General features: G+C 43.7%; 1 protein-coding gene across 1 annotated transcript in view; it reads left to right on the top strand.

Moving 5' to 3' along the window:
• LOC125304976 (fibrillin-2-like) overlaps positions 1–26143 on the top strand; it is an 84987-nt gene extending 58844 nt beyond the window's left edge. Inside the window, exons 37-65 of the mRNA XM_048259548.1 lie at positions 1068–1229; positions 1584–1652; positions 1885–2010; positions 2221–2346; positions 2672–2824; positions 3158–3229; positions 3404–3529; positions 6327–6452; positions 7440–7565; positions 8084–8200; positions 8601–8729; positions 8999–9118; positions 10148–10273; positions 11031–11183; positions 11651–11716; positions 12052–12177; positions 12541–12660; positions 14186–14308; positions 14725–14856; positions 15842–15967; positions 16215–16421; positions 17083–17208; positions 18683–18805; positions 19038–19154; positions 19398–19526; positions 21392–21511; positions 23180–23411; positions 24212–24389; positions 25587–26143. Coding sequence (XP_048115505.1) covers positions 1068–1229; positions 1584–1652; positions 1885–2010; positions 2221–2346; positions 2672–2824; positions 3158–3229; positions 3404–3529; positions 6327–6452; positions 7440–7565; positions 8084–8200; positions 8601–8729; positions 8999–9118; positions 10148–10273; positions 11031–11183; positions 11651–11716; positions 12052–12177; positions 12541–12660; positions 14186–14308; positions 14725–14856; positions 15842–15967; positions 16215–16421; positions 17083–17208; positions 18683–18805; positions 19038–19154; positions 19398–19526; positions 21392–21511; positions 23180–23411; positions 24212–24389; positions 25587–26012 — 4082 coding nt within the window. The 3' untranslated portion in view covers positions 26013–26143. The remainder of the gene's footprint in view (positions 1–1067; positions 1230–1583; positions 1653–1884; positions 2011–2220; positions 2347–2671; positions 2825–3157; positions 3230–3403; positions 3530–6326; positions 6453–7439; positions 7566–8083; positions 8201–8600; positions 8730–8998; positions 9119–10147; positions 10274–11030; positions 11184–11650; positions 11717–12051; positions 12178–12540; positions 12661–14185; positions 14309–14724; positions 14857–15841; positions 15968–16214; positions 16422–17082; positions 17209–18682; positions 18806–19037; positions 19155–19397; positions 19527–21391; positions 21512–23179; positions 23412–24211; positions 24390–25586) is intronic.
• Positions 26144–27458: the final 1315 nt, after the last annotated feature.

The raw sequence follows: 27458 nt of genomic DNA, 5'->3' as shown, positions 1-27458 counted from the left end.
TTGCCTGCTAGAAATTGTTCAATGAGCCTCCGACAGAATTGTCAAAAAAGACATGACCCTCCCCTGACAATTGTTGCTGTCTTCCGCCCGCGCTGCATTGCGCCACGAAGACACACTGTGATAACGTTCTTAAATCAATCTTTCCCGGGAGCTTGCATGCTACCAATCCTTCCTTTTCAAATGTGTTGCACCTGTTTGCACAATTTCACAAATAATCATATGTGGTTAATAATATGACAAATAATCCCTGTGCATGGGGCCCGAAACAATGCATGCCAACTTTTTGCATGTTTATCACGTATTTTAACTTTCCCCCGCTGTCTTGCCGTTTAAATGTTTTCCCGTAGAATATCCCATATTTTAATACTCTCATAACATTAGCCCTGCCATCGGGCCTGTCTCTGTGTTGCCCTGTTGCTACCCCCTTGCCCTTCCAATGAAACAGATGTCTTCAAATCATCGTTTTCCTTGCTTGAAGGCGAACTTAGAGTGATGTTAACCTATTTAAGTTTAACGGCTACTCAGCTACTAGAGAAAGAATTTCCCCTGTTTGTATGTTCACTCCAAGTTGGCCTACCATACTGTAACTTACCAACCCTGCACTGTAGATCCTAACCTGGCTATTTATATTTTTCTGTGAAATAAGCAAATGTATTTGTTCAACTTTATGAAGCAGAATTACGCACTAGGCTACTTGGAACGTAACACATTTGACAAAGGACGGATGTATGTTGCAAGTGACAAAATATTAACTTTCAGTGTTTTACGATGTCTTTGTCATGGGGAAGTGTTTTTCCCCATGCATTTATTCTAGGCTACTGTCAGTGACTGCCGTGAGAGAAGCGGGTTCTGTGTTTCGTTCATTTCAGTGACTGACGCGAGAGAAGCGGGGTCTGTGTTGTGTTGCGTTGCGTTGGGTTAATTTATTTTCATTGGGCATGCCCTGCCGTGCCGTCCACAGCTCAGTTCCGACAAAGCCGAAATTAGGTTACCCCATGGTCCTTGATCTTCTCTCTCTCTGTTCTCTGCCCCCCCCTCTTCCCCTTCTGTCTTGCTTCCTCTTCTAGACACTCGTGTGGGGAACTGTTTCCGGGAGGCGACTCCTCGTGGACGGGGCAGTCTGTCCTGCAGCGTGGAGGTGGGGGTGGGCGTGAGCCGCTCTTCCTGCTGCTGCTCCCTGGGCCGGGCCTGGGGAAACCCCTGTGAACTCTGCCCCCCCATCAACTCCTGTGAGTACAAACTCTCTCACACCCACCACTCAATCATGAATAACATCAACATGTTAATAATTAATATCACTAATAATGTCAACATGCTATGATCAGGATCATAATCACGTTTATCATGTTTAGCATTATTTGGCTTACTAGACTATTGTGCAATAATATGGAATAATCTTATATGCAGATGGTTTCACATACAGGTATGCTGCTTAAAAATGTAAAACCCTGTGCACCTATAAAAATAGGAGCTCGGTATTACAGTACATGCCATCTAGACATCTGTAGTCTTCTTACATCATAAATCTGCTCTGGCTTTATCGCTTGTTGGAGTCTGAGTAATCTGTTGTGTGTTGCCTGCAGCGGAGTACAACACCTTGTGTCCAGGTGGAGAGGGCTTCAGACCTAATCCCATCACCATCATACTGGAAGGTAAAGTGGGAAAAGATGTTTTGGCTGATTTAGGCAACTTTTGTTTATTGTTAGTTCCTAAAAAAGCCATTTGTCATGGACAAAATGAAACCATAAAAAAATCAGTCAAAAGGTTAAACTCATTTACAGCTAGATGAATATAAAGAAAAATAAGTTGAAGAGAAAAAAAAATGCCATTAGTCCTTGTCCACTCAAGTGGTCACTGTGGTGGCGGTTCGTGTTTATGTTGTAGACATTGATGAGTGCCAGGAGTTGCCGGGTCTTTGCCAGGGTGGGAACTGTGTGAACACCTTTGGGAGTTTCCAGTGTGATTGTCCTCCTGGCTACTACCTCAATGTGGACAGCCGCATCTGTGAAGGTAGGAACCGGAACTCAGCACATTTGTACTAGGAGTTATTCTGAACTAAATAAACGACATGACAAGATAATCATCCTGCATTGTCCTCTTGGAGACACTGATGATGACTGAAATTCAAGTTCCAGATGATTATTTATTATTTGACCAAAGCTAAAACACATTCTGTATTTGCAACAAGCTTCAGTCATGTTGTTGCTTTGTGTGTCTCAGACATCGATGAGTGTGTGGTCAACCCGGGCATCTGCGGACCTGGCACCTGCTATAACACCCTGGGCAACTACACCTGTGTGTGCCCACAGGAGTACATGCAGGTCAACGGGGGCAACAACTGCATGGGTAAGTGACACACTGTATGCCCCACCATATTAGATGGTATAAATATATTTTTTTCAACAAAAAATCCATAATTAGCTAATGTATTAATGTAAAGCATTATCACTGCAATGCTTTAAGAAATGTGCAATTCAACTATAATGACGATATGCAAAGCCCTGCAGAAGCTGTGAGGTGTTATTTCTCTAATCATCCTCTGAGAAGTTTTCTGGTGAAAGAAGTGGGTCTCAGCGCTCTGCTCTCCCTCTCTCTCTCTCTCTCTCTCTCCCTCTCTCTCTCTCTCTCTCTCTCTCCCTCCTCTCTCTCTCTCTCTCTCTCTCTCGTCCAGACATGAGGAAGAGTCTCTGTTACAGGAACTATAATGGCACAGTGTGTGAGAACGAGCTGGTCTTCAACCTGACCCGCCGGCTCTGCTGCTGCTCCTACAACGTGGGCAAAGCCTGGAACAAGCCCTGCGAGGCCTGCCCAACCCCTGCTACAGGTGAGATGGCAGTCACTGACCTGTCCAGTCCACGGGTTAACTAACAAACTCAACAAACTCCAGAGGTGCGTTCAAACACTCGCAAACAGTTTGAGGAGGTAGTTCTCCAGGAACATACAGTGGAGGTGGACGTGAGCTGGACGAAGTGTTACCGTTACAATGGAATGTTTACGCCAAAATTGTACCTCAGAACGCACCTCAGGTTGCAATCTGAAAACAGCCCTATGCTCCTCCTGACCACTATGCTGTTAGTATGCTGTAATTTTCTTATGTTCATTGATAAGTACATTCAACAGGTTGGACTGAAGCTAATGGCTGTTTTGAACATTTCAGATGAGTATCGCATTCTCTGTGGGAACATAGTGCCAGGGTTCAAACTGGATATTGAGACTGGTAAAGCCATAGGTAAGAAGTTTTAATGAAGTTTACACAAGTGCCATCCATGTTTTTTTTACTTTAGCACTTTCTATGCGAGATACAGCTCAGCTTTTGTGAAAACAGTTTAATGTTGTTTTGTGTCATGATCAATCAAAGTTTATAATGAATGGTCTGTGACTGCTCCTCTGTTCCTCCGCATAGACATCGATGAGTGTCGGGAGATCCCTGGCATCTGTGCCAACGGTGTTTGCATCAACCAGATCGGCAGTTTCCGCTGTGAATGCCCCACAGGTTTCAGCTACAATGACCTCCTGCTTGTGTGTGAGGGTAAGCAACGAACCAAGACACACACTCTTTTTCACTTTCACAGCAGTGACCGATCAGTGGCAGCTGGTCAAACACCAAACTCAAAGTGAAATCATGAACAAAAACCTGGAACTGGAATTATGGGGCAGTTATTAGCCTTGTAACAGCACTTTAGTCACGGTACTTTAAGCTTGTGGTTGGGAGCTCCAAACTAAGCTCCAGTCTAGTAAAATAACAGATGTATTTGAGGTTATCTGTACTTGGAAGACCTCTGCTTGGAAAGCTATGGTGTTTTTTAATCTTTTGCATCCCACACTCTTAAAACGAATGTGTTGAAAACAACACAACTTGCGTTGTTTTTAACACATCTCTGTGTCCAGATAGGGACAAAACAGTTTGTGTAGTTTCCTTTTTTTATTTGTGACACAACGTGTGTTGAAAAAAATAACACAACCTGCGTTGAAAACAACACAACTTGCGTTGTTTTTTAACGCATTTCTTTGTCAAGATAGGGACAACACATTTGTTTTAAGAGTGCAGACAAGAGTTATGATGTGCTGTCCCTGTGCCTCTGTGTTTGTGGCAAGATGAAGACACCCTGTGTTGCGCTGCTCTCCCTGCTTGTGCATTGTGCTTGTGCAATTTCTCTGGCCCTGGTGGAGCTCTAAGCCCCCGTAGTGTTTTGGTATGACAGAGCAGAGAGAGAGAAACTGAGAGCAGAGACCTCAAGTCCCAAAACACAGGAAGCCATGGAGACTGAATTTCACCGTGTGCGCCTCCTCCCACTGTTCCCCCCCATTCCTCTTTTGTTGTCCTCCTCCTCTTCTCCCTCTCCTCTTCTGCCCCTTTGCCCTCCCTGTCTCTCTCTCTCTCTCTCTCTCTCTCTCTCTCTCTCCTCTCTCTCTCTTTCCCTCTCTCTGTCTCTTCAAATATTAGCCTTGCGTCTGCCTGCGTTTCTCATGACTTCCCCCACCGAGTGGTCTGCGCTGCATGTGGTGTCAGTCTACATTAGGGGCTCTGTTTGATAGAGGGCAACCCAACACCCTCCTCTGAACCCCCACACCGCCCGCCCACAAGGATCCAACCACTGTTTGCTCCCTGCCAGGCGTCTGTGTGTGTGTGTGTGTGTGTGTGTGTGTGTGTGTGTGTGTGTGAGTGAGGAGGGATGCTGTGGTGAAGGGTTGATGCAGGGGGAAAGGAGCCGACCAACTTAGCCTTTGTTAGGGGGCAACCCAACACCCGCTCTTGATGCAACCACAGTTTGATTCATATATATGTGTGTGTGTGTGTGTGTGTGTGTGTGTGTGTGAAGGGGAGAGAGCCAGGGGAGCTGCCGGGGATGTGACCCAACCAACCAACGTTACTTTTCAAGTGTCTCCAGCATGCTGGTGGTGACCACACACACACACATTCACCCCCCCTGTCTGTGCTCCAGCGGAAGGGCGCCGGGGCTGTGGGTCTGGGGCACCCAGTGGTGAGCGGGCGATCCTCTGGGGGCAGACGTAATTAGCGGTTGCTATATTGGGGTTCACCGCTCCCCTCCAAACCACCACAATGAGGGGAAAATGTGACAGGCAGGCCAGAGCAGGCCAGAGCAGGGCAGCGCTGAGCAGGGCTGAGTGGAGCGGAGTGGTGTGGGGGGGTTGGGTGCACTGCGGCTGTTCCCAGGATTGGACAAGTTGGGATGTTTTTGAGTCTGACAGATCTATAGGCAGACAGAGAAAAGGCAAAAAAAGGCTTACAGCTGTGTAATATATAGCTATTATTAAGTATATATCATATAACATTATATCATAATGTTAATTACATACAGTACTTGTTAGAATAATTAATAATCGCTATGTCAATCCTAATGTCTATGCAGTCCTGCTAAAGTCAACAAGTGATTTAGAAGGCATGGTTCATCATCATATATGATCTACCTCCTTCTCCGATTATCTCTGGTGATCTTTGCAGGTTTATTATAGAAATGTCTTGCCAGGAATCTGTCAGAAATGCGCCATGTCACTGTATAGTTTTGCCATTAATTGGATTTCTCTCCCCCCCAGCTTCCCGCCCCTCCATAATAAGACTCAATTAGCCATCGGACACATTCTGACGTGAAATCCAAGCTTTTGTTTTCCTTGCCCTGGATGTCAAAGCTTGGTGCCCTGTGCTCCTTCAATGGGCCATTATGGAGTTGAGACAGACGTCTTCGATTTCGCACTGACTCACGCGCGGTAGATGTGGTTTGACAGGAAACTCTTAGCGGTGCCTGCCGGTTCCCTCTATGAAAAGACCCCCTCATTTCCTGTGAAGTTTAATATAAATGAAGGCCCTGGTGTTCACTGGGACTTTATGAAGTCTAATAAAAAGAGGAAGCTGCAAAAACCATTCATGAAATGTTTCTACAACCTCAAGCAGACAGTCTCTATTAAATACAGTTAGTGTTTCTTTTTAGAAGTTGACAGCTTGATATGAAAGACTTTTTGTTGAAAATTGTCTTTTTCTTTTTTAGATAAAGCAGGGTGCAGACAAAAACGTCTTTTTTTTTTTAAAAAGTTGTCTGAAAGGCAGGTATTAGTTCAAGAAAGAGGCAAAATATACCATTTTAGCAGCAAGTTAGAGAGTTTAAGTCTAACACATCAGAAGAAGTAGCTTGGTAACTACTGTACTTCCATTATTCTTCCATTATTCTTTATGCCAGACTTATTTTTAGCCATTTCATTCCATTTCTCTTTCTCTTTCCTTGAGAGAGTATTTGTACAAACGGCATCTTGTTTTCTCCCCCCCTCTCGCTCTCATCCTCTCTCTCTCTCTCTGTTCTGTCCTTCCTCAGACATTGATGAGTGCAGCAGTGGTGAGATTCTGTGCCAGAGGAACGCCGACTGCATCAACAGTCCCGGGAGCTATCGCTGCGAGTGCTCCGACGGCTTCAACCTCTCCCCCACCGGGGCCTGCATCGGTAAGGACCAGAGCACCGCACCGCACCCGCACCGCACCCGCACCACACTCACCACCTCACAGCTCCCATCACACTACTCACTCCATACCCATGTGTCTAGTGGCACTGTACCACTGCCTCCTGTGCCACATTCTGTACCCTTCAAGGCAAGCACGATTCTAAAATCATAAAAAGTTCAGGATTGTAGAGTTGTACTGAGTTGTATTGAAAACAAAGAAATCTAAGTCATCGAATGCCGAAAGTCCAGTGGGCTGCACTCATGTTAGTGCCTATCTGCCGGGGGCCTTAGCTTTATAAAATCACTGTTGTCCTTAGTCCAAATGTAGTGTAATAAATTTATATCAGACAAATGTTACAATGTTGCTGTGCTCTGGACTATTAGGTCGCTAATTTGTGAATCTGTTACAACGTGACAGTTCATTTCAACTTCACGAGTTTGGCATATTGATATACAAGTGTAATGCAGCGAAAAACTGGAACTACTTCATAGGTGTGAAACAATTTGGAAGTCAATTGACGTTCTAAAGAGCACATCACAATAGGGAATTCAACCAAGCGCTGGCTAGCAATCTCATTGGCAGTAGATGACCTTAGTCATTCATGTCATGACCCAACCCCCCCCCCCCCACCCACCCACCCTTGGTGGCACACAGCAGGGTATCTGTTTCTGCTCCCCTGTCCACCCAGTTCCCGTGCAGTCAGGCAGGCGGCACCTCCAGCTGGAGACTAGCACCATGCCAGCTTCTTATTTTCCCACTGTCTCCTCTCTGTGTTGCTTGGCGCTCACGTCCACTCTGTTTGGAAGCTCTTCCACCCGCTCCCACCTCCTCTCCCGTCTCGATTCTCCCTGGATTGATCGTTTAATTGCACCCAGATGTAGTGACCTTATCCATACCCCCCCCCCCTCTCTCTCTCATTCTCTCTGTGTCTCTCTATCTTTCTCTCTCTCTCCCTCCACCGCATACCCTTGATTGTGCCAACCATCAGACCGCAACGAGTGCTTGGAGATCCCCAACGTCTGCAGCCACGGGGAATGCATGGACATCGACGGCGGCTACGAGTGTTTGTGCCACAATGGCTTCAGGGTGTCTAACAACCGGCGGATGTGCATGGGTGAGTGAGTGGCCCGCACCTCGGTTGTTGTTTTGTCTAGTCTGTCCTGTCCGCGCGTGCTCTCAAGGATGGAGGTGGTGTTTGAAGTGACCTCCATTAACCCCTGCTAATGCTAACGGGTTTAAGATGCATTACAGGAAGTGGTGAGTAGAAGAATTGTTGAGACATCATATGTCTTCTTAATGGTTTCTGTCATGTTAGTTCACCCTCTTAGGATCACGCACAAGGGCAGTAGTAAAGCCAGACACATTTCAACTCAAATAGTTGAAGCAGGATAAGCCGTGTTTTTGGCCCTGAATAATGTTAGTCAATGTTTTATTGAAAGATGTTGCTTTATTTACTTTATCTTTTGGCCCCAAATAATATTAGTTAATGTTTTATTGAAAGATTTTACTTTATTTATCTTTTGGCTTGGAACTGTGTTGACGTCTTGTTTAAACATCTCCTTTATTTCACTGTAATAAAAGTTGTAAATGTTGGTCTGGTGTCTCTCTGTTCCTCCTCTTGTTGTTGTCCAGACATCGATGAGTGTGTGCGTCAGCCTTGTGGAAATGGCACATGCAAGAACACTGTGGGCTCCTTTAACTGCCTCTGTCACCCTGGCTTTGAGATCACGCACAACAATGACTGCACAGGTAGGCCTTGTCTGCTGTCATCCCCATACATTCCATCCACATCCTGTGTGATTTAATCGCATGTCAACATATGGACCCTTTCAACAAGGTAAACAAAAACAATGCTTGAACGTTCTATTTGGGCCCCAATCTACTTCCTCTGCATTAAGATAACATATGGAATGTTAAAAAGGAAGTCTTGTGGGGCCAACTATGATGCTGATAATGGAACTCTCTTGAAAGGGTCCATAGATAGAGTGTTACATTATTAGTCATTTATCAGACGCTGAAATCCAGAGCCATTTACAGTGAACGAACATATACCACAATGAAAAATGCATACATATGCTTCACTTGTCAGGTATTTGGACTCTCAGCCTTGGTAACACTGTGGTCTTCCTGCTTCTGTATTTTCTAACAGACATCGATGAGTGCACAACGTCATACGGTCAGATCTGCAGGAATGGCCGCTGCATCAACAGCATCGGCTCATTCCAGTGTCTGTGTGATGAGGGTTACGAACCCAATCTGGACGGCAAGAACTGCGTCGGTGAGTCAGAGCCTAGTGTCCAGAGAGTTGTTATGGTGACGCTATTCTTGTTTTTGGATAGTAGAGTGGTACACTGTGGATCCAAGTTTTTAAAAAGTATTATCTCATCGCGTATATCTCCTTTTTTCCATCTCTCTCTTTATTTATTTTTCATCTCTTGCCTCACTCTTTTTATTAATATGTTCTTTGTCTTCAACCTCTCCATCTCTTTTTTCTCTCATTCTGTGTTCCTCCTCTCTCACTCTCCTCCCTCTTTCATGGGAATACAGACGTGAACGAGTGTGTCATCCTGCCGGGAACGTGTGCTCCTGGGACGTGTCAGAACCTGGATGGGTCATTCCGCTGCATCTGCCCCGAAGGTTACAGGGTGCAGAACGAACACTGTGTAGGTGAGAGCCCCAGTCCACCCGCCACTGTGTGTGTGTGTGTGTGTGTGTGTGTGTGTGTGTGTGTCTGTTTGACTCGGTGAACTGGTGACTCAACAGGGGCCATCGGGTGTTTTTTCTCAATATGAAAGTTTGTGTGTCTGTGCGAGTGTGTACAAGAGAGAGTCTAAATGTGTGTGTGTGTGTGTGTGTTTATCTCATCAACTGCCCTCTTATTTCATTTTATTTTTTTTGGATGGAGAAAAAAACCTTCTGCCAACAAAAATAAAGGAACCCTTAAGTTTGTAAATTGTGAACAGTGAACAGTGAACAATGATGTTAACTACGCCCCCCCCCCCCCCCCCCAAGTCAAATGAATGCAGCTCTATCCAACTGCAGTGTCCTGTCCAGCAGGGTTTTATGCTCATATAAGGCAGCCCCTTTTCAACATCATGGGCTAATAGGCCCTCTTGTTTGACTCTTAGATCATTAGTTGTCCAACAAAGCCTCCAGTCAATTCATTAGTAGGGCCACACACATAGTTCATAGATTGATAGATCTAGAGAGTGTGTGTGTGTGTGTGTGTGTGTGTGTGTGTGTGTGTGTGTGTGTGTGTGTGTGTGCACGCACCCGTGTGCGTGTGAGCGTGTGTGTGTGTCTGTGTTTGTGTGTGCCCGTGTGTGTGTGCAGCAAGTGTGTGTGTGTGTGTGTGTGTGCACGCGTGTGTGTATGCGTGTGTGTGTGTGTGTGTGTGTGTGTGTGCCCATGTGCGTATGTGTGCAAGTGTGCATGCATCACTAGTCTTGTTTCAGGTTGGGTGACCATGATGTATTAGTCACTCCGCTGCAGTTGTGTGACTTTTCTGGGGCACTGTGTCACAGTCTTCCAAACACACCCCCTGCTTTTTCACTCTTGTTTACAGTGTGCTTTCTCGCTCTCTCGCTCTCTCTCTCTCTCTGTGAGCAAATGTGTTGATGGACGGAATCAGTCTCTCTGTTTCTCTCTCTTTCTCTCTTTCTCTCTCTTGCTCCTCTGTCCCCCTCTCTTAAACAGATGTCAATGAGTGTGTGGAAGATCCGAACATCTGCCTGTTTGGGACCTGTTTCAACAATCCTGGCAGCTTTGAGTGTGTTTGCAAGCCTGGGTTCATCCTGTCGGAGAATGGACGCAGATGTTATGGTACTTCTCTCTCCGTCCCACAAAAAAAAAAAAACACACACACACATTAAATTCAGTATAAAATTTGTCTGAAAGTAGCCTTGGTGTTTTAATGTCTGAAAAAAACTGCCAGTAAATTGAGTGCTAACTGCTTTTAAAGAGTGATGATGTTTCAGTAGGAGCTTTTTAATGAGGTGAAACGAAATCGTTAACATAATTTACTTCATAGTTACTTGACTTCCTGTAGGTGAATTGTGTGAAGGCTGAAGTGGCCCATTTTAGCGTTCTGTTCAAACTGCACCTATTTACGCAATTAAGTTGTTTGTGTTCATGTGGAATTTTTCCTGAAGTGACCCTGTGTAATGCCCTTATTCAATTACCTCACCCATGTGCTTTGAATAAGTGGAGTTTGCTAAGGGCAGAAAACATTCCTCACTGTCTGTAAACTGAATAGTTTCTGTTTCATAGAAAGAAAAACAAAGTGTCTGTGTTGTGTCCAAGTATTCATCAAATATGTATGCAAGTGTCTAGTTTACAGAACGCTATCAATGCCACATTTGTTGGTTTATTTTGATGATGAGTAGCCGGTCGAGACTGGTCATGACTAGAGCATCCTTAAGAACCATTCCACCTTTGTCGTGTTGAATGCCACAGTGATGTGTATGTACGTTTATTTTACCTACACAGAGCCCGGTTCTCCTCTGGAGGACTCTCTCTTGTCATAACGCACCTCTTCATCTCTGCTTGTTTTCGCTCTCCTTCTCCTCTATTTGTGCAGATAAGCGGGAGAGCTACTGTTTCACGCGCTTTGAGAATGGCAAGTGCTCGCTCCCACAGGCCTTCAACACCACCAAGGCCAAGTGCTGCTGCAGCAACATGCCCAAGGAGGGCTGGGGGGACCCCTGTGAGCTCTGCCCCAAGGACAGCGACGGTGAGGCGCTCACAGACCTGTCCACGTCACTGACACTGGAGTGTGTCTCTCACTCAGAGGCTCACAGACACATCCACCCCACTGACGCTGGGGTGTCTCCCTCACTCAGAGGTCCACAGACATGTCTGTAGCACTGACACAGAGGTGTCTCTCTCACTCAGATGGTCACAGATGCATTCACATCACTGACGCTTAAGTGTCTCTCTCTCACTCAGTCATTCACAGCACACCTTGATGCACCTCACTTAAGGTTGTAGGAATGATGATGTTGCAGGGTGTTGCAGTGTGACAGCTTTGCTAAAAGCCTGTATGCACTCAACACAGTTTATAGTGCATGCTGCAGACATCGACCTTCTTGAACTCAAGAGTTCTACTCGATCATTACAGGTACTGATCTGTCTTTTAACACATTCAGCATAGAGCTCTGTAATTTAACGGCATTTAAATTTCCTTTTCCTCCACAAAAGCTGGATTCAAGGACCTCTGTCCATTTGGCTTCGGCATAATCCCTGGATTTGATGACTCGCGTATCGGTAAGGATACACCTACAGTAAATCATGTTAAGCTACACATTTTTTGTCATCAGTATGTGAGTTTCCAGGAAATTGTAGCTATAGCCTTTAGTTTTTGTACCTTGCTTGCATTCTGTTTTCTATACTGGTAAATGTTGTATGTGCTTTCATTTGAACTTTATTTGCATGGGTTGATTTGGAAACACAACAAAGCATAGCACAGGGATGAATCTTTGTCTCATCTGGATTTGTGGTTATCTAAGTCCTATGGCTATACCACTCTCCCTCCCTTTCCATCTTTTTCTCTCTCCACCTTTCTCTCTCTCTCCCTCTCCCTCTCCCTCTCTCTCTGCCAGACCTGAATGAATGCGTGGAGAATCCAGGCATCTGCTACAACGGGCACTGTATCAACACTGACGGTTCCTTCCGCTGTGAATGTCCTATGGGCTACACACTTAACTACACTGGCGTGCACTGTATCGGTGAGAGAGCCACCCCATTCACTCCCATTCATTTTCAACAGTATGTTGCTAATGTGGATTATGCTAAGTCTGGGGAGGAAATGCATAAATGTCCGGAAACATTCTGGAGACATCTTTAAAATGATTGCCCCCCAAAGCATGATAAATTCAGCTGTAGTAAAAGAATGATTTGCTTTTTGGTAGTGACAAAACACTTAAGACGCAAACTTTAGCATATAAGATGCAGTGTATCTGAATGGGCTGAGTAATTGTGAGGTGTCTGTGTGTGTGTCTGTGTGTGTCTGTGTGTGTCTGTGTGTGTCTGTGTGTGTGTGTGTGTGTGTGTGTGTGTGTGTGTGTGTGTGTGTGTGTGTGTGTGCGCAGACATTGATGAGTGTTTGGTGGGAAACCCATGCGGTAACGGCACCTGCACCAACGCGATCGGGGGCTTTGAGTGCACCTGTGAGGAAGGCTTTGAACCAGGACCCATGATGACTTGTGAAGGTATACTGCTCTTACTTGAAATGATACTGGTCATTTCTCAGTTAATCAGTGAAATGAGGATGGATCGGGTATACTCAAGGAGACCCCATTCATTCTCATAGATGTTCTCATTTTGAGTGAATGCTGTGTTCATCAGTCTATCAGTTAATATTGTGTCAATAGGATTTCATATAAATGGCTGCCTAGAAACATAGACTACTCCTTATTTTGATGTATGCACCAAAAGTATGCAGTTGTGCTTGTTGTGGGGAAAGTTCAATGTTGCTAATGAAAAGCACAGATGTCCGTATATAATGTTGAGGAAATGTCATGTACAGTAATGCTAGACAAGATTTCCCTGGAAAATAATGACACAGGTAAGGAAAACAATGTATAGGAAATGAAATCATCCGGTCAATTACAATGTAATAGACGTTTAATGAAAATTCTTAATTACGTCAAGACAGTTAATTACATGTTCTGTATTTGATTTCATTTGACCCATAAAACTGCAGCAGAAATCGATATCACTCTTGCACTGTTCTAGATTTTTTGTCATTATTATTATTATTATTATTATTAATATTAAATTACCTGGCGATACCCGGTGGAAACCCAAGACTGCATGCAGGGCACTGTAGTGCTGCTGGACCTTTACACTTACTTCTCTGGTCACTGCTCCACTCTAGTAGTGGCTTTGTACAGACTCCTCAGGAACAGGTAGGTACACACAGGGTTGTAGTGGAGACTAAACGCAAGTAAACACAGTTTATCCACCTCTAAAATTTCAGAAATAGAGTTTTTCCACCTCTTATTAGAGTTTATCCACCTCTCAAAACAGTTTATTCACAAATTTCAACTTTTAACATTCAAAAATCACACTATTATTCACATTCACAATATGTACACTCATTGACAGTCGAGGGACCATTTAATACCACTGGTATTGTTATAAACATTGTAAAATAACCTCCAACATCATCAAACATGTTCTGAATGCCTTTTTACAAAATTTGATACCGCATCGTGCTGTCCACCTTACTGTGATCACAGAATTCATAGTTTACCCACCTGTTATTTTACCACTACTCCCCTGTGTACATATTAGTATGGACTTTATCTGACAGTGGCTATGCAAGACCAAGTTATGAGATGATAGATTATCCACATGGAGGAGAAATGAAATGCAGGCAAATGAGAGAATGAGTGATAAAAATTCACTTATACTAAAGAGAAGGAAAGAGAGAGTGTTTCCTTGGATCAGAGAATTCGTACCGTTTTTGTGAAAGTGCCTCTGAGTCACTGTTTCAGTTGTTCAGTTAATTCACTTATTTCTGCTGTTGTTGTTGTCATGCTGAGTGATATGCATCATTCTGATTCTCAGGCCAAACGATGAGGTTTGCCTGTGTCAGGTTGCTCTTTTATAAATTGTAAAATCGACTTAGTTCTGCTTTTATGTTGTCATGTGCTGTTTGTGTATCTTAGGTCACCCTCTCTGTTTTGATCGGTTTGACCTGATTTGTTTGTTTGATGTGTTTTTGCTCAGACATAAACGAATGCGGGCAGAACCCGCTGCTCTGTGCCTTCCGCTGCATCAACACATTCGGCAGCTACGAGTGCAGCTGTCCAGCAGGGTACACGCTCCGGGAGGACGGCAGGATGTGCAAAGGTACAGTAGGCCTTGCACTGGACGCTCATAAGCATCAAAGAAAGTCTCAGACGCCAATCATAACATGAAATCAGACAGACGGCCAACTGACATGGTATGACATCATTCACTGAAACTTAACCCATTTCCTGAGGAGACTATCATAACAAAAACTGTGCACACATGGAAAAACCCAAAGGTGTGATGAATGGTGGACCATAATATCATTGGATACAGTCATCAGTCTTTCATTAATTTGACACTATTGCAATATTTGCTCTGCATTCTAGGATATTTTCCTGACCCACTTTGTAGTTTGTTTACCAGTGCCAAATAAATGCTATTAATAATGAGACTCTCTCCCTTTCTCTCTTTCTCTCTCTCTCTCTCTCTCTCTCTCTCTCTCTCTCCCCTCTCTCTCTTTCTCTCTCTGTCAGACCTGGATGAGTGTGCGGAGGGCCTGCATGACTGTGAGTCGCGGGGCATGGCTTGTAAGAACCTCATCGGCACCTTCATGTGTGTGTGCCCGGTAGGCATGACGCGGCGCCTGGACGATGAGCTGTGCCAAGGTCAGTGGCTCTCAGTCTCAGCGCTCCCTCTCTTCCTGAGGAAATTAGTGTCACATGGCATCAGGGACTAAAAACTGAAGGATTTTCGTTTTGGTTCGTTCTGAAACATTATTTTTATGTTCCAGTTTGTGTTCCAATGTCTCTCCACTAAATGGTAAGTGGTTAGAGCGTTATAGAAGAACAGTTAATAGCATTCCTTTTAAATAACATTACAAATGCCTTTACAAATTGATTGATGACAGGTGGCACAATAGCCTAAACCTTAAAGCCTAAATCAAAGAAGGCAGTACACTATAAGATCTTCAACAATGTCTGATAGTCTAAATTCAGGCACAGAATTTCCTTGCTTTAAGCCCTGGCTTAAACTTATGGACGTTGCTACCAACTGCGTGACACTAGACCTAGATTTTTTCGGAGTGTCTCTTGTAAGTTATTTCACACGTTTCAGTAATTTAAACTACATATTTGGAAAAGGCAGTCAGATAGTGTTGGATTGGAAATCCATCTTACAAACTCATAATAGGCCTATTATACAGGGTATACACAGATTCATAAAGTCTGACTAAATTTAGCCTATAAAGAATCCGAGGAAAACCTTGTGGGCAGGTGACTTTCCAAGCCTATCGACTTTTGAATAATATTCTAATAAAAGTTAATTGAAAAGATAAATACCATCATTATACCAGTGATCTAAAATTGAAAATGCCATTTTCACTCTGGAACAAGTGAAACTAGTTTTATTCCCGTTTTCGGTTACATTCACCCCAAATTTTAGTTCATTTACAGTTTTTGATCTTTGAACCATTTTTAATCCCTGTATGGCATCACTGTGGGGAGACAAAAAAAGTTTCTAACAGTATTTGTTATTTTACATTTTATTGACTGAAGCACCATTTGTCTCACTCTATCCATATTTCTCTCTCTATCTCCCTCTCTATTTCCCTTCCTTCCTCCCTCTCTCTCTCTCTCCCTCCTTCTCTCTCAGATGAAAACGAGTGCCGCACTAAGCCGGGTATCTGTGAGAACGGCCGCTGTGTGAACACCATTGGCAGCTACATGTGTGAGTGTGGGGAGGGCTTCCAGCCGGACTCCACCCGCACTCAGTGCTTAGGTGAGCCTCACCCCCAACAGCGACAAACTGACCACACTATCTATGATATTATACCCTTTTTGAATAGTGTGCAGATGTGTGTGTAAATACTAACTTTTTGGTATCATGCTACATTGGCAACTGCTAATTTTTTTATTAAAACATTTCAACAAAATACCTGTGTCAGTTTAAGAATGCATGCACCGTTTTTCTTAGGTTATTTTATGTTACGCACAGATTACTCTTCATGTGTTTATTGTGTGTGCAGACTACCGGGAGGGCTTCTGCTTCACAGAGGTGCTGCAGACCATGTGCCAGATGTCCTCCAGTAGCAGGACCCCCTCCACCAAGTCCCAGTGCTGCTGTGACGGGGGCCGGGGCTGGGGCAACCAGTGTGAGCTCTGCCCGCTGCCCGGCACTGCCAAGTACAAGAAGCTGTGCCCACACGGCCATGGCTACGCCACTGACGGCAGAGGTCAGAGACTGCCCTCTGTGCCCCTATTTATTTATTTTCACTGTATCTATTTAGATATTCTTTATTCATGTTTATATATTATATATTAGACCTACTGATGTGTAATTATTTCTGCAATATTACAATACAATGGCAATACAATATTAATACTTAATTACATGTACATTGTGTTACATTATTTATATCTTAGTAGTTACATGTAGAAGATGTAGTTGTGGTCAGTTGAGATTCAGTTTATGGTTAACATGTAATAACATCTGTGAAACAAATAATAGTATTTATTACTTGCTTAATAACATTGTAATGAGGACTGTTAATATAAAGTGGATTTAATTAATCCTTTTTGTTGATTTATGTTTGCCATGAAGTATTCCATAGAGTGCTGACTTTGGTTTTTCCTGTAAAACTGCATTGAGACATACATGTGGTTTTGCGGCGAGTTTGTTGTACATATTTTCCTGTAGAGCTTCTACCTCAAGGTTTTCCTTTTGGTTGGCCTCATCCTGCTCGTAGCCCACAACCTGGCAACCGCTCAGTCAAGCCAGACCAGAGATTTTTTAAAAATGATTTCTTACTCACTGACATGGTGTCAAATGGGGAAAAACATAATGTATGCCCTGTGTTATTGAGCGGTGTGATGTTTTTTTATCTCCTTTTGCAGACATAGACGAGTGCAAACTCATCCCAGACGTGTGTAAGAACGGGAAATGCATCAACACCATGGGCTCCTACAAGTGCCACTGCAAGCCTGGCTACACCGCTTCTATCAGTGGAACAGCATGTGATGGTGAGGCTAAAAATACACAAACTGTTATGCTATAGACATATGGGGCACATATTTCATTGACATTGGCAACAAGCAAAGTTGGGCAGCAAACACACAAAGTGTCTGACATATGAACTAAAGAGGTCTTGTGGCAGGTGGGAGCATGGTGCATACCCATGTTGTGCTTAGGACCTGGTTCAGGAAATTGAATTAGCAAAATGTTTTTGCCAATTTACAGTGGAGGAAATAAGTATTGAATGTAATTAAAATGCTTTTCAGTAAATATATTTCCAATGAGGCTATATGTGCAAGGAGGCTGACACACACACACACACACACACACACACACACACACACACACACACACACACACACACGTCAATGACGATCTGATTCAATTAAATTCTCATCACTTCATTAAAGTCCATAAATAAAGTTATGTGTAATAAAATGAAATGAGACAGCAAAACAATATTGAACACGCTAAGAAAAAGCAGTACACCAATGCAAGGAACCAGTTGAAATCTGCAAGTAGTTAGAAAGTATTTATATCTCCTATCTGTAAATTAATATCAGCTAAGTTAGTAGATTGATAGGCTATAAAAAAGGTTTTTCGTTACCAAGGTGTCACACAAGAAACATCTCATGATGGGTAAAAGCAAAGAGCGCTCCTTGCTACACAACATTTGGACAGGCCAAATGAGAGAATGTAGTCTGGTCAGACAGGAGCAAAATGGAACTTTTTAGCTGTTATACTACACACCATGTTCGGTGGAGAAATGGCACTGCACATCACCCTAAAATACAATGCCAAGAGTGAAGTTTGGAGGTGGATGCGCCATGGTGTGGGGCTGTTTTTCATCTCATGGTACTGGGCTGGCAGGCTTCATACAATTGAAGGAACGATGAATGGAGCCATTTTTTCCAAGAGAATCTTGCCATCAACCAGGTTGATGAGGATAAGACGTGGGTGGACATTCCAGCAGGTCAACGATCCAAAGCATACAGCCAAGGAAACTCCTAATTGGTTTCAGAGAAAGAAAATCAAGGCCCTGACTTAAATCCAATTGAAAAATTGTGGAAGGAACTAAAGATCAGAATTAAAAAAAGATTTGAAGACTATCTGTTTTGAAGAATGGGCCAAAATCACACCTGAATACCGTGGCTGATTTGTTTTTCCATACAGGAAATGTCTTGAAGCTGTCATTACAAACTAAGGCTTTTCCACAAAGTATTTCAGTTGACAAGTTCAATACTTTTTTCCCCTGTGTCATTCCACTTTATTACACATAACTTAATTTATGGACTTTAATGTTTGGATTTCTTTATATGTGTGGATTTCTTGAGTTAATACCAAAGCATGGTGACAATTTCATGTGCATAGCCTCATTGGAAATATATTTACTGAAAGAAATGCAGTTAAAATGCAGTCAACGTGTGGACTGAACGTGACTTGGTTAACATCTAGGCTAACACACATGCATCTGTCTTTTAGACCAGGATGAATGTTCCATGTCTCCCAAGCCGTGCAACTTCATCTGCAAAAACACGGAGGGCAGCTACGCGTGCTCCTGTCCCCGTGGTTACACACTGCAGGAGGATGGCAGGACCTGCAAAGGTGGATGACCTTTAACACTCTTTAAGCTTTCACATTTTAAGAATTATGTATTAATGCATTATGATGCCATTACAATTATAATAATACATAATGCATTAATACATGAACATTAATTAAGCATGCATTCAAAGATGAACTCCTTCCATTTTGGAGCTGGAGGCGATGCACTTCCAGTAGTTCCTGTTAAGCCTCAGTTTTAATGACTAAATGGTTCACAAACTCACACATGCAGATCTGGATGAGTGTCAGACCAAGAAGCACAATTGCCAGTTCATCTGTGTTAACACTATCGGCGGCTTCACCTGCAAGTGCCCTCCTGGTTTCGCTCAGCACCACACAGCCTGTATAGGTGAGTGCACGCTCACACGCACAACACACACACACACACACACACACACACACACACACACACACACACACACACGTCAATAACGATCTGATTCAATTAAATTCTCATCATTTCATTAAACTGTATAATGTGCTAAAATCCAGCCCCTTAGCATATAAATTCCCCCAAAGTCAATGACCCTAACCAGCCACCATACAAAGCGACATGCTTGTTGAGCCCCAGGTGTTGCTTTATGCTCCTCAGACAATAACGAGTGTGCAGCGGAGCCCACCCTCTGTGGAGCCAAGGGCATCTGCCAGAACACGCCGGGCAGCTTCAACTGTGACTGCCAGCATGGCTACTCCCTGGACAACACTGGCCTGCACTGCGAAGGTGTGTGCTACAGTCCTAGTATTTATCAGTCGATATATGTAGATATGGAAATGGATGCATGCATGGATGGATGAATGAATGGACAGAAAGGGACAGAGAGAGTGAGAGAAAGAGAAGGAAAGCAAGAGAGAGAATAAAGGAAAGAAAGAAAGAAAGAAAGAAAGAAAGAGAGAGAGAGAGAGACAGAATCCCAAATACACTGTATTATTTTTACCATGCTGTGTTTCAATGAAAGACTAAAACTGTTCTGTAGCCAGACTGCCGTAATCATAAATCTTGTTTATGTTTTAAGATGTCGTTTTGCATGTCATTGTTTCCTCGTGAGGGAATGTTTTTGAGACATTTAGATGATGGAGTGTCTTTACTTTTCGACCTGATCACCTCCACATTTGTTCTATTTAGGTTACCTATATGTACAAAATAATATGTTAGCACATATGTTTTGTATGTGTGTGTGTGTGTGTGTGTGTGTGTGTAGTGGTGTAAATCATAGCTGTGAGCGTATTTTTCGACACCTCGATTCTCACCCCGTTTTTTTTGCACCAGCCTGGATTCCATTTTTAAGTGGCTCCAGTCTGCCAAGCGCACACATACCAGTTCATTTAGGGGCTTCTGCCGAGGCCAAGCATTGTTCTCTCCAACTCAATGCAGGCTGGCATGCCCCAAAAACCACAACTTCAGCTTCCATTCAGCAAATAATGTCCACCCTGAGTGTGTGCACCAAACACAATCACAACGATCAAATCGATAGGATACACTTTTGTTGTGTGTTTATAAATACGGATGGATAAGAACTGAAAACAGCAGTATCTGAGTGGACTGGAATCTTCAGTGGATCGTGGATTTTTTTACCTGCTTTGCGTTAGTCAGAAGCTGCAGAAAAACGGCCCTGCGAGGCTGTTTTCGGGCGCTCGTCCTCTTGGATAAAAATACCTGAAACTGTTTCAGCTGAAGGAGAGCCATGTGAGTGGAGGATTGGAAACACATGCGCCAGAGCCTAGGACCGCACGACTGGAGAGAGCCAACAGGGCAGGTTCACAACGACGGAGCTTTTTTTTTTTTTTTTTTTTTTCCTCCTCAATGTTGTGGGCTAATTTGGCTGAGGGAAAATAGTTTTATTTCCTCAACGTGTCTGAATCAGAATGCGCTGCAAGCTCCCAAGGCGGGATTTTGTTCCACATTACGTTTGAGTTGTGCTAGTAAAAGGGCTTCAGGAAAAGAGATGATTGTGCAGAACGCAACCTATTTCTGTTTCTGTACTTTACGTATGTACTTAATGGAAACTATGTTATTTATTTTAGATGGAAAATATTATTTTTCAGTTCTGCACAGACTTCTAGTCTGAGAAATATTAGGTTATTAATTTAATCTTGACAGTTTGGTAATAACGTGACAACTGTAAGTGACAAGCTAACTGCCCATGAGAAGAGTGCGGTATCCCTGGCATGGTTGTGAGGTAGGCCATCTAGTTTCCAGCCAACGCCTTGATAGATAGCAGGTAAGATCTCTCAGGGGTCAGGATGCCTCGTGAAAGACAGGAGCTGGAACTGTATGAACCTCTCAGAGATCAAAGATGTGGTGCCTGGTTCGCTTAATGTATCAAGCCCACTCTTCCCCCCCCACCCCCTCTATCTCTCTCTGAAGTAGTGGGTCTGGATTATGATCTGTATCAATGTTTGATGAGGATGTGTAATACATGTGGATGTGATTGTTTTGCAATAAGTTAAATATGTAAATATTGGTTTAATAAAAGTGTGTCAAACCTCTCTCTCTCTCTTTTCTCCCTCCCCCCTCTCTGTCTCTCTCTCCCTCTCTTATATCACTCCCTCCTTTTCTCTCTTGCCTCTCCCTCTCCCTCTGTCCAGATGTGGATGAGTGTAAGAGCACCCACAGGTGTCAGTATGGCTGCCAGAACATTCTGGGAGGCTATCGCTGCAGCTGCCCTCAAGGCTACACACAGCACTATCAGTGGAATCAGTGTGTGGGTGAGTGTCAATGAGGTGGGAATGGGGAGTCTGCAGGAGTAATCTACTTTCTGGTGTTAAGAGAGATTTACGATCTTTAAAAGATAAAAAAGATTTGCTGGAGGAAATCAAATTACTATTTGGCGCTGTCAAAATTGTGCAAGTTTCGTGCAGATTTCTGTTTTTCTTTTTTAGTTTCAAGAAATGTATGCACTTCAGGGTTGTGCACAATTCGAATTGCAATTCTGCTTCCTGTTTGCTACCTCAATTGAAATGCAAGTGAAATTCAAGAATTTAATCGGAATTTAAGAGCCAGTTTCAATTCAATTCTGGAATTTTGCACAAGCCTGATGCACTTTATCTGCTCCTTCACTCGAGCGTGTGTGTGCATCTGTTTGGATACTTACAATGCTTTCATGTTTAGAACAGATTTATACAATGTGCCTCATGCACCGTTTAGTACAGACAGATGGAGACACATTATCCATAAAATAGGATCTCACTGAGTTCAAGAGGTTCTGTCAACATTATTCCTGTTTGGATACTGTGTGTGTGTGTGTGTGTGTGTGTGTGTGTGTGTGTGTGTGTGTATCGCCTGTCTGCCTCTCCGCACCATAAATCTCTTCTCCTGGTGGGTTATCTTATTTCAGCGCAGCCCCAAGTAGGATTATGTTAAGTGATGTCATCAGATAGCTTACAGCACTGTGCATGCATCCATTTGAAATGAGTGGCCCCCAATGCACGAGAGGCCAGACTTCTCCTAGAATGTGGGCTGCTGTTGTTTAGTTTGGATTTGTGAAGTGCGTTCATTAATTAAAGCCCCATTGGCTGGTTTTATGATGCTGGGCGCCTGACCACACATACTTCAGTTAGCGATTGCTTCTCATGCCTGCTGCCTTCTCAACCTCTCCAATACACACAGTCGTGTCCCTAACACCTCCCATTCGGTATCACACGGTGTTGGCATGCCTGTAGTATTATGGGTAATTGGCAGAGCTGTGAATAAAGTCTCTATTTTTCTGAACTATGTGGCCGTTGGAACACATCATTGAGAGAAGCATGTTTATTACTAAGGACCAACAGGGAGAGGATTTGTGGTCCAAAGTGTCAGGCCGGGGATTTTAAATTTGAAGGGTCATGACTTCAATCATGGTCAGTTTTGTTTTTTATAGTTTTTGTGTCCACTGCCATCAAGAGACCACACAGCCTGTGAGAGGGAGTATGAGAGGGAGAGGGAGAGGGAGGGAGAGACAGAGAGACTGTCTGTTTCAGTCTCTGCACTGCCACCTAGAGCGTGTTTGGCATCATCACATCCATAAAACACAATTTGCACGCTAGTGGTCTTGTGGTCTTAACTTAAAGAGCTCATGGTTGCAATACTCAGTCAATTACCGTTACCAATTACCAAGATTCAGGATCAGATATAGGAGCATTCCTCTGAATATTTTTTATAGTTATATACATAAATGCTCATCACCTAGGCATTTTAGCATATATATGCAGTATACAGTATATACAGTTTTGTTGTGTTTGTCACATGTAACAAACAAAACCAAGGTAAATTTCACAAATATAAAGTATATTGCCACAGTATAATGATATAATAAAACTCAAGAATAATCACAGTACAAAACATACTGTATGGGGCTCATGATTCCTGTCTTATTTTTTCCCCTTATCATCGCTCAGATGAAAACGAGTGCTCGAACCCCAGCAGCTGCGGCTCGGCGTCCTGCTACAACACACTGGGCAGCTTCAAGTGCGCCTGCCCCTCGGGCTACTCCTTCGACCATCCCAGCAGCAGCTGCCGTGACTTGGACGAGTGCAGTTCCCGCAAGAACCCCTGCAACTACGGCTGCTCCAACACTGAGGGGGGCTACCTGTGTGGATGCCCCCCGGGCTACTACAGAGTAGGCCAAGGGTGAGGAGAGATTAACCCCCCCTACCCCTACACACACACACACACACACACACACACACACACACACACACACACACACACACACACACACACACACACACACACACACACACACACACACACACATCGACACACGTGGAAATAATCAGCCAGACCTCATTTGGATGGAGTAAGCTACTGAGTGGTTAATTTGCAGTTTTACTGTGCAGAAGGTCACTGCCAATCATTTGTGAATTAGCTGCTCCTGGTTCATGTCTAGTTGGCTGATGTGAAGTCGGGATAAGAGCAGTCAGGAGAAAAAACTGGATTAAACACATGCTTGCAGGTTCTGGTCGGGTACCAGGATATTGGCCCTCCATAAAATTCCAATAAAAATGAGAATAATATGCAATGAAAATTAGATGAAATGAGAAGAATAAATAGGCTAAATGTATTGATGCTATGGTTGGCTGCTAGTATGCAGTTTATTAGAGCAAGGGGGAATGTCAATTAAATGCTAAAAGCTTAACTGTGGATGATTGCTTGTTAGCTTTGCATGTATGGTAATATGGGGTCAGATGACGTCAGTTACCAGTCAGTCAGTCAATCTGATGCTGGCAGATCTGATCTGATGCATATTGGTTGCTTGCGCAGGATTTTATCATTTAAACAAAACAACATTTTATTGTGTTAAGAAGACATATCAGTGTATTGACATAGTGAAGATTCTGCAACATCTCAGAAGGCAGTTTCATATTTATACCTTTTAGATTACCACATTATATTGTTATTTTGACATCTTCTGTCACTATGTGTTGCAGTCACTGTGTGTCAGGCACTGGCTTTGGGAAAGGCCTGTACACGCCTCATCAAGGAGGACAAGGAGTGGACGAGGACAACGCCCTCTCCCCTGAGGCCTGCTACGAGTGTAAGATCAACGGCCACTCCAAGAGAGGGATACGCAGGAGAAGGGACGCCAATGAAACCCTAGCCGAAGAGGTGAGACCACTGGGGTCAGCCCTGAGAGGACAGGCTTTACCTTCAGCCTGTTAGCATAAGCTTTCTCTGTGCTAAGATGTTTGTTTCTCCTATACTGTTTTAGCTGTTGACTGTAGTCATCGGACATTTTGCATTGGCTGTTTGCAGCAAATAACAGGATGTAGATGTCCATTTTAATATTTCCTGAGCAGGAGGAACCAAGGAAATGAAAGGGAGTGGCATTCTGTCTCTCTCTGTTAAAATTATACACAGTTAGGATTAGGAATGCTAATGTAAGATATGATACTGTCATTCTACTTTTACCTAAAACAGATTGCACCAACTACACTCTATTTAGCATGCAGACAGTAAGGTTACCGGTTGATTGACTGACTGCTATCTCAGTCTGTTCCTTTGAAATGTATTGGCTTTTTGGACTTCTCCAAGACCCAACTCATTTGGTAGCTGTTTGGGATCTAACAAGGTGAATGTGAACTCAATTTCAGTACAGCTGTGTGAGAATAAAATTGAGAGGGAGAACTGAAAAGGAGGCAACAAATCCATTAGACGTGACCTTTTCTTTTCTTTATGACCAAGCAGCCATGTTTCGGTTTAGATGATTTGGTGGTAAGATGAAGTGGAATAGAAGTAGGTAGAATCTTTACTCTTAAGTATAATGTCTTACACCAAGAAGAAAAAAAGTTGTTTGAACCAACTGGTGAAGCATTATTTGGAACTGTAAGATTGCACTTCCCAACATAACCAGAGGATGGCGCAAACTAACAAAAGATCAGATAACCAATCACATGGCAAAGGGGTATTTAATCCCCATTAGTTAATAATGTTACGTTTATGCTAGATGCAACAGCTGGGAGCACTCACTTTGGGCTGGAGTTTTTAGAAAATACTATGACCTGTAGGTGAATATGGGTTTGTTGTGTGTGTGTGGGTGGGTGTGTGTGTGTGTGTGTGTGGGTGCATATACAGTAGGTGAGTGTTTGTGTGTTGTGATGTGTTCCCATGTTGTCCTGCATTTATAGTGGTTTGAACATAATTGGACTTGGGTGTGTCACACTTGAGAGCTTCCAGATAATCCCAATAAAGAAAAGGCATAGTGGTGTGATGTCCTTCTAGATGTCTCATAGTGTGTGTGTGTGTGTGTGTGTGTGTGTGTGTGTGTGTGTGTGTGTGTGTGTGTGTGTGTGTCCATTTACCCAGGAGCCCGAGGTGAGCCTTGCTAGCCTGGACATTGACGAGCCGCTGACACTAATGCTCAACCTCTCCCAGCTGGACCCCGGCCAGCACCTCCTGGAGCTGCGGCCTGCCCTGCGGCCCCTCGACGGCCACGTGCGTTACGCCATCGCCGGCGGCAACGGGGCCGGCGTCTTCCGCCTGGAGCACAGCGACGACGGCCTCACTTACCTGCACTTGGCGTCGTCGGCAGGATCGGAAGGAGAGGAGGCGTGGCGGGGGCAGTCGAGTCGGCTGACCCCGGGGAGCTACACGCTGGAGATCAGCAGTGCACCACTATACGGTCCAGCCCAGCTTCGGGCGCTCCGCAACATCAAGGACAGAGACTACCTCTCGGGGGAGCTGGGCGAGAACCTGCACATGAGACTGCACATCAAGCTGCAGGAGAACTAGAGTCAGCTGGTCTGCTGTGCAGCTAGATCACACCTATGTCATTATCTCCCTGAAAGACTGGTCTCCCTCTCTCTCTGTCTTCTCCACCAGTGCTGCTTTCTCTGGCTCTATCTCTCTTTCCTTCTTTCTTTCTTTCTTTATCTACCTATCTATCTATGCATCCAGATTTTTATTTTTGAAATTTTTTTCAAATGTAATTCATCATTCTTTTTCTCTCTCCATCTCTTTCCTTCCATCTATTCCTCCCTCTCTCTGGCCAAAGAGCTACCCTACCTAGAGGCTAGGGGAAATGGGTGGAAGTGTCCCAACCAATGAGCACGCTCGCTCTCAGTGAGGCGTGTGTGTTGTGCGGCATCTGGACGTGTCAAGCCAAAGAAGTAACTCCTTGTTCCTGTTTGTCCCTACAGCGGAGTTTAAGCTATCGTTTGGTCCCTGTTTTTTTATGATGTTTTGCTGTGTGTGTAAATGAGGCTGTCTTGTTATAACTATGTTGACAAAAAGCTGTCAGTATTACCACGTTGTTGAAAGCATTGATATGTAAACGTCAGCTTGTTGTTAACAGCTGGGATTTATTGGGAGCTATGTTTTCACAAATGTGTCACAGGCTTAGTGTTTTATGATGGACGCATAAAAGGAAATTAAACACAAGCACACACACACACACACACACACACACACACACACACACACACACACACACACACACACACACACACACACACACACACACACATCTCTATTCATCTCCTGTTGCTCTACAAAGGCTCAGTAGAGGCCGTGTTCTGCTGCCAGGACACATGTGTCAGTGCTTATAGTCCTCATCAGTCTTGGCGTGGAACAGGGCAATAAGAAACTCACTGACCTGGTGCACCTAAAACACACCCAGCAGCATTTGAGAAATAACCGTTATTGAGTCAGTGAGTAGACAGTGAGAAAGAACAAGAGGAACAGAGAGAATGCCCTCTTGGGAGACTATTAACATATTACTAATTAAACACAATCCACTAATTGAGAAATTAGTGTTAAGACCATGTAACTGTCTTGTAAAGACATTCCCTTAAAGGAAGCATAAAGTTAAAAGAAAATGACTCCAGCGACTGAGTTTAAGTTATGTGAAAATAGTTCTTTGGAGGATGCAGTCCACATTGGCCATAAGTGTACTATATGGATGGCAAATGCCTTATTATTTTGCCACCCCCCACTCCCACCCCAAAAATGTTTATACAAACATACAGTATATCACGTTATAAACTGAACATATCACCAAATTATTGCATTGCTGTACCTGTGGAGATGAACACAAGGAAGGGAGCTACAATTAACACTCACGCTGATGTGACAGGCACACGGCTAGGTGATAAGTACATGGCAACAAGCCTCTATGAGCAAAGCTAGCGTTGCTAATGCCTTGACTATGCTAATTACTGTGAACAGCACATCAATTAA

Source organism: Alosa alosa, chromosome 12, assembly GCF_017589495.1.
Source record: "Alosa alosa isolate M-15738 ecotype Scorff River chromosome 12, AALO_Geno_1.1, whole genome shotgun sequence".
Lineage (NCBI taxonomy): Eukaryota > Metazoa > Chordata > Actinopteri > Clupeiformes > Clupeidae > Alosa > Alosa alosa.
This window is presented reverse-complemented; position numbering and strand designations above follow the sequence as displayed.